The following is a 7,185-nucleotide window of genomic DNA, read 5'->3' as shown; positions in this document are numbered from 1 at the left end:
ACATTTAAGATTTATCCTTTAGAACTTCACAGAATGGAGCCAAGTGGTCTTCTGAGTGTCTAGCCTGCTATGGACCATGCTCACATTAGGTACCCAAAGTATACTCTCACCCCCTTCCAGACAATCCTCCCACTAGAACTGGTCTGGACAGAAAAGAGCCTAGCCCTGGTACAGAGCTGAGTTACACACCCAGGTCTGTAAGCTTAGAAGGATGCTCCAATCTGTCAGCTGAAATGTAGTTTTAGTGTCCAATGTTGTTTCCTCACACTTCTACTGCTCTTTCTACTTGTATGGATATTTACATAATCAAAAGGAACACAAAAACTAAACAAGTGCTCTAATACTTAACTACAAAATAAGCAACTGAAATTTACTTCCCCTCCTTTATTTATTTTACTGTGGAGGAAAAAAGTGCTATCCAGCACCAGTTACAAAACAGTAAAAAAGAGCCGTGAGAAAATAACACTAGGCACTGCAGAAGATACAACAGGACAGTACAAATTATCGGTATTTTAGGAAGCCATGCTAATTTCAACACGTAGTATAGGTGGCCAAAGCTGACACACAAGTCCTGTTGAGAGTGATCTATCTTCTGCTTTCTCTGACCAGTCATTTTACACTCCCTGTTTGATACCAGCAAAAACCAAGGAAATCTCTATTGACTGATGTCCTTGATGTCCCCACAATTACTTCTCCTTGGTAATGATTCACATTTCCTTCTAAAAAAAATTCCCTTCATTGTGTGAAATGCTGAAGTGGATGATAGTGTGGGTATGAAAACACATATAGAAAAGGCATTTGGATATAGCCTACATTAACTACACGATTTAAAATGTTCTTGGTTATGTAGTTGATGCTTTTTTTTTCCATTCAGCATATTGGCTCAAAGAAAATAATTCAGAAGCCTGTTGCCCAACAGAAATACTCAAAAATAATGAAAGCCAAGTATATTCTTAGGTTCAGTGGTTGCTGAAAGGCTTTACCCTGCCACAAGACAGTGCTGTATTATATGTAAAGAAAAAAAAGAAGCAGCAACTTATTAAAATTCTCCACTACTGTGCAAGAACAATGGAACCAATACAACATGGAAACCTGTTAGGTGAGACTGTATGACATCTGGAGATCACAGCCTTATGCTCCTTCTTGCTCAGGATAATTTAAAATTTTGCGGTGAGCTTGGCGTAAATATTGCTGTTGTTTGAAGTAAACCTTAAAAGCTCCTTTTATAGCAACAAAAGCAATTCCACCCTGAAATAAAAAGATATTTTGAAAACCTGCACAGTTCAGACTCATATAACTGCAAATTTTATTTTTAAAAATTTCTGGTCAAAAAAGACTTGTTTTCCAATCATATAGCACTTTCTTTTGAAGTTTAGCTAATTAGAACAATTCCAAATTAGTATCTCAAAGTCTTCTGTCAAATGCACTATTACAGAGGTTAATGTTACTTAAAGGAATTACATACTGGATCTATAAAACCTTTAGAAATTTACTTGTAAGTCTGAGAAATAGTCTAAAAAAGCAATCCAAATACATCTAATTTAAAGAACAAAATAAAATGCAGATATGTATCTGCTTTCCTCTCGGAATATATACTATACATAGCGCAAGGAATAATACTAATTCTGTAATCACACTGTGAAAAAGGCCACTTGCCGAAAGTCTTGAAAATAAGAAGAGACACTTAAGAAGCCTTTAGTCTGCACGAATGGTTGTAATATCACTGTTTCTTCCATATGCAAGAGAGGGGTACATAAACGGGTTGGAACTTAAAATGAGCTGAAGTGATGTGTCTGATGACCAGGGATACCATCTTACCAAACTCTGTGCTTCCCCTTGAAAGGCTGGAAGCCAGAGAGGTCATTCACAAAGGAAGAGACTGTCTCCTCTCTTTGTCCTCCTCCCTCCATTCAACTACTATGGAGAGTTTATTTTTCTCTCCTTATTATTGGTAAGGTCTGCCTAGTACAGTACCAGATAAAAGTTTCAGCCTTGTCTTGAAATGATATTAGTTTCAGTCATAAGGACAAAGTCCCTAACATCTGTGATGCTTCTCCATTGCCAAGATAGGCAACCTTAAAAAAAACACCCTTAATCAAATGCCACTCTTAAGTTGTAGATCAATTTATGTTCCTTTCTACTTTTCCTCCCTCCCCCCACAACACTTCATATTCCCATATTATAATTGTTCATGAAACAAACAATACTGAATCTTACCAAGATCGTCCTTTGTAAATTTGAGTTAACACTGCTGAACATCAGCTTGCCAACTATCGTGGCAATAGTAGGGAAAACTAGAGCTCCACACAGAATACGTGTAGCAGAGACATGATCTGCCAAAGGGTTGGCCTCTGCTGGAATACGAGGAACAGGACATCCAATGCCTAAAGGGATGAGAGTGGGGGAAGAAAAGGTTACACAGCCACTACCTCAAACAGAACACAAAGCACAGTAGTGCCCACTCCATTAGAAATCTTTAGCCCAATTACTTTGAGAACTATCCCTCTTCTCAGTGAATATTCTATTTCCATTAAATGTATGTATTAATTTTTTACTTTCAAATAAGAACCATGATTTTCAGTAGCTCGTTTGGTTACTAATGCCTTAATTGAAACCATGTTCCTGCTCTTCTTGCCCCACCTTTCTCAGTAGGTACTATACAAACACAATCTAGACAACATAAAATAGACAGTAGGTGTTAATCACCTTTACTTAAGAATGGTGAAAACTACTTGCCTATCCCCATCTCTTAAAGGCAAATTCAAGCTTGGTATTTCCTTTCAAATTTAATCACGTTACCTGGAAATATGCTGTTCAAAATTTGTAGCTTATTAGAGTATTTGCGCCACAGTCTGAGCACATAGTCCTCCCAACGAATCATCTTGCCCAATATTAGCATGACTGGGATAGTGGGAAGTCCAATCAAAAGAAATAAAGGATCAGCTCTCTCCATGACGTCAAGACCTTCTTTGTGCCCCACAACCTGGTAAATATGTATATAGTTGACAAACATAACAAAGGCTACAACTGAACAAAGCATACAACTTTTTAAAAGTCTAGTTTGTTTGGAGCTGCCACACATTTTAAAGAAAAAAAATACTGTTTTACCTAACGTACTCAGTTTTCCCTTTGTATCCTTGGTTGCTTATCAAGTGTAAGGCAGGTGAGCTACCAGCCCTAGTTTGCAAGTCAATCCTGCAGAGAGCTGTAACACAATTCCTTACCATGTCAAGAAAAGTTTCATATGCTTCTCTGTCAGTAAAAGCCTAAACATCTGAAACTTTCCAAATGCAAAGAAGAATTTACAATTTTACAATAATAATTCTACACACAGAAATTGACTAGATGCTACTCGTTAAAGGATAAATTGATAGCAAGTATATCAGGATGTTTTAATAAAAAATTTCTGTTATTTAGGAATACCTTATGCAACTGAGATGACGCTATTAAAAAGTATTGCTTCTATAGACAATGCAGGAAGAAGTATATTATTTTCAAGTGCAGTGGAAAAAGCAGCATATCTTCACTTGTCCCTTATTTTTAAACATGGTTAGTGCTACCATTTTAAAAGACAGTCATTACTGATGTGTCTAAACCTTGCTACTGGCACATAAAAAAGGTAATCACTTTGCAGTTTATAAAACATATGTATTCAAACTGTAGCAGAACAGTGCCTTATGCTTTCCTAAAAAGTACATACCTTTTATTTTAAATAAGTAACCCTAATAGGGTTGAGTAAAAAAAGGAAATTAAACTGGTTGATATCCTATAGAGTTGTCTCAATTTAAGAATTACTAAATGCTAACAAAGTCCTTGAAGTGCTTCTAGAAAGAACGGGCTCTTTCATGGCTTTTTTCCATAAGAATGCAGGAAGACTAAAAAGACTAAAATAATAATTATTACATTTGTCAGGCACTGGATTTCCTGATGCGTTTTCATTGACTTCTTGTTTTCCGCCCAAACGTAAAAGCTATCAAGTCTTCACTTGCACAAAACTTAGAATTAGGTGGTAAAGAACATGCAACAATAGCAAAATTAAGAAAAAAACCAAACAACAAAAACCAGTACTTCTGGAATAGGAAGAGCACAGGGAAGAAGCTAGGGTAAGGTACCACAGTACTTAGAAACTATACTTTAGCCTTGCTTTGAGAACCATTAAATTTTATTCTTCTAGAACAGGAAGTTATGTTATACACCACAGTCTCTAAAAATAGGCATAACCAATATTGTTGCTGCCGAAAGATTACTCCTGCAAAAATATTCAGCATTTGTCTTCCAGCTTCTTCACTATCTTCCACCTGAACTGTGACGTCTGACACTGTCCTTTTTCTCCTTATAGTCCTTGTCCACCACAAAAAGCCTCAGTATCTTGTCTCTTCTGCTTGAGATTACTATTTCTCTCTGTTTTCAGTAACCCTATATGATTTGTTACTGACTCAGCTATCCCTGGAGTCACAATGTCAATTCTGCATTTATTTTTCTCCATCTGAAGCTTAACCTTTAAAAATAGCTTTTGTGCTTCTCTCAGGCCCTCCAAATGAAGGAGAGGAGTCTGAAGTGTATCAGGAAATAAGCTGTATTAAACAGCAAATTTGGGGTGGCAAAAGGGGTGGAACAGTTTCCATCCACTCCCAGTTTGATCTCCATTACATGCAAAAATAAATTAATCTCTTACACAGTGTGCCATCCGTATGACCAAAAAACCATTAAACCAGAGGAAAATAGCTAATTCTTCATACCTGTGATTTGACCAGATGTCTAAACTAATATTTAGACAGATCCTCATTTCAAGAGCAAAACAACTACAGAAAGGACCATTTATCTTTCCATTTGGTTATGTAGTTCTAGAGAAGCTAAAAAGGTCATAAATTCCTACAGAAAAAGGCTCAGTGTAACAATAAGCAAGGAGATAAGGACTGGTACATTTCACCAACTCGAGTTGTAGTATTACAGACTGTTGCAATGTTACTGTAAGGGCCACAACAAGAACAAAATATCACATAAGGAGATTCCTAGGTGTACCATTCTGTAATACAGAGACTCATCCACTGGAATGGAGGAGACATTGAAAGTCATTACACATCACTTATGCAGCCGCTTCACCCTGGCCACGCTGGTACCAGGGAGACTGCATCAATTTACTTGGGCTCCACTGCAAGTGGTAGTCATACACGTTTCTGCTATAAAATGATGTCCAAACAGAACCAACACAACATACAATCTTGAGATGTAATGACTTGTAGAACTGCAGGGAAGTACCACACAATTCAAGAAAAAGTCATATGACTTACATGGATAAGGACTGGGTTGTATATTTAAAATCAGAACTGTGTAGAGGAATACTTATTAGCATACAGATTTATTTATTCTGTCTAACTGAATTAGTATCAGAAATACTTTTATGCTTTCAAGGAAAACATAGGTTATGAGCTTGGAATCAACAGCTAAAATGGTAACAAAGGTCCTTCTAGTTGTACAATCTATGAAAACTCTTGTCTTGTAGTTGAACTAGAACAGCCGTGAACAAGTCTTTCCATAGTTAAGTCTACCACCTGTCAAAGTTATTTTTATATTTAAACAGCAAATTCACAAGGACAGAGGTAAGAAAAATAAGTATTTTTTCCCCTTTCAACTAACCATACAGTTTGAAGTAACTAAAAGAATATACTGTTAATTTGCAGTGTTTTGCATTTGTTGTTTAGGAACAAATTGCACTCTTCAGAGCATACATTTTCCTTTACACAATAAAAAAGGGCCAGGACTGAAAAATTCACCATGTCTCAACCCTTTGAATGTTGCTAGTAAAATTTTTCTAAAAGAAGTAAAAGAGATTAGTCTCATGTCTCTTCTGAAGAATTAGACTACCTATTATTAGAGGTGGTAATGGCACTTTTTCTGCAAGAACAGAAGTGCGTTCACCAGCCTGCCACAGCAAGGGCAGCCAGCTGCAGTAGTAGTGAATTTTGTTAGCTGCAGACTGAACAACATTTGAACAGGTACATGGTTTTATACAGTACGATCAGTTAAAAGTAAACAGCTTTCTATCCACTCATCTTGAATTCACTTGTTAACTACATTGAAAGTGCTGAAAACAGCTAAAGCACGTTTTAAGCCAAGGAAAGAGGAGACTTAATTGACTTTTTCTTTAGAAGACTTGCTTTCAAAGCTGGTAAGAAGAGAGAATACATGTGTACCTGCATCACCGTCACAGCTCCATATGTAACAGCTGTCCAGTATATAGAGCCCACCATTATTCCAGCTGCAGCAAATGGACATGCCTTTGAGATCAGTCGATCTGCAAGATCCAAAACGTAAACAACCGGACCTATGATAAAGGAAAAGTAAGGTTTCAAGATTTGCATATGTGTGTGTATACATATAAAAGTGTACTGAAGAAAGCTGTCAGCATCTACCACTGATAAGAATGAACTTGTCAAAATCCAAGTCTGATATCCCACACGTGCTGTTTAAATGAGAACATATAATAAAAAGCTACTAAGCTGAACTTCTTTCTACCTACCATTTAATTCACTCCAACATCTTCCTGAGAGATTAATACACCAGTTAGAGCACTGACTAATTTACCCAGTGAAGTTGACTAGCTTCCTTTGTCTGTATTGAATAAGTTCTGTTGTAGAAATAATTTTAGGTTTAGTGGCTTTTTTATTTGTTAGGTATTTCAGTTTTCAACAGGAAGAAATACTAATTAGTTGCAATGTACTTCATGTGCTTATCTTTGACAGCTTCACTTGAGAATTCTGTCACTGAACTACCCTGCTCTACAGTAAAAAGTAGCACAGTCAATATGAAAGATTCCTTCAGCTGGGCTGCATTCAATATTTTTAGAGGACCACCTCTCAAATGCTGGAGGAATTAAAATCTCCTAGTCAGGTTATTTGTGCCTTTGACAACAATGCATGAATAGAGTTTCACTGTTCTGTCTATGGACAACTGCACTTTCCAGCCTTACACAGAGCAAGATATTACCCTGACCAATTTCGGTGAGGTAAACAAGGGCATGCTTGCATCTTTTGAGGGACAGCAAGAGCAAAGCAAAAGACAGATGTTGAAGTCTGAAGTCACAGTTTATCCAATCTGGCCTATAATTCTTTTACTGCTTCCTAAGGTTTGGAGTTTTTTTTGGTGACAGTGGTGTGGTGGGGTTTTTTTTTGTTTTGGTTTTTT

The 7,185-nt window shown here is 36.9% G+C and overlaps 1 protein-coding gene across 1 annotated transcript; it reads right to left on the bottom strand.

Annotated features, from left to right (window-relative positions):
- Positions 1-866: 866 nt before the first annotated feature.
- Positions 867-6,356, bottom strand: MARCH5 (membrane-associated ring finger (C3HC4) 5). The gene is made up of 4 exons (XM_010084463.1): positions 6,195-6,356; positions 2,800-2,983; positions 2,218-2,384; positions 867-1,248 (listed from the first exon to the last, which is right to left on the bottom strand). The coding sequence occupies exons 1-4, from the start codon at positions 6,249-6,251 to the stop codon at positions 1,132-1,134; spliced, it is 525 nt and encodes a 174-aa protein (XP_010082765.1). The 5' UTR covers positions 6,252-6,356; the 3' UTR covers positions 867-1,131.
- Between the last annotated feature and the right edge of the window lie 829 nt (positions 6,357-7,185).

The sequence above is a fragment of the Pterocles gutturalis genome, unplaced genomic scaffold (assembly GCF_000699245.1).
Source record: "Pterocles gutturalis isolate BGI_N339 unplaced genomic scaffold, ASM69924v1 scaffold48885, whole genome shotgun sequence".
NCBI lineage: Eukaryota > Metazoa > Chordata > Aves > Pterocliformes > Pteroclidae > Pterocles > Pterocles gutturalis.
This window is presented reverse-complemented; position numbering and strand designations above follow the sequence as displayed.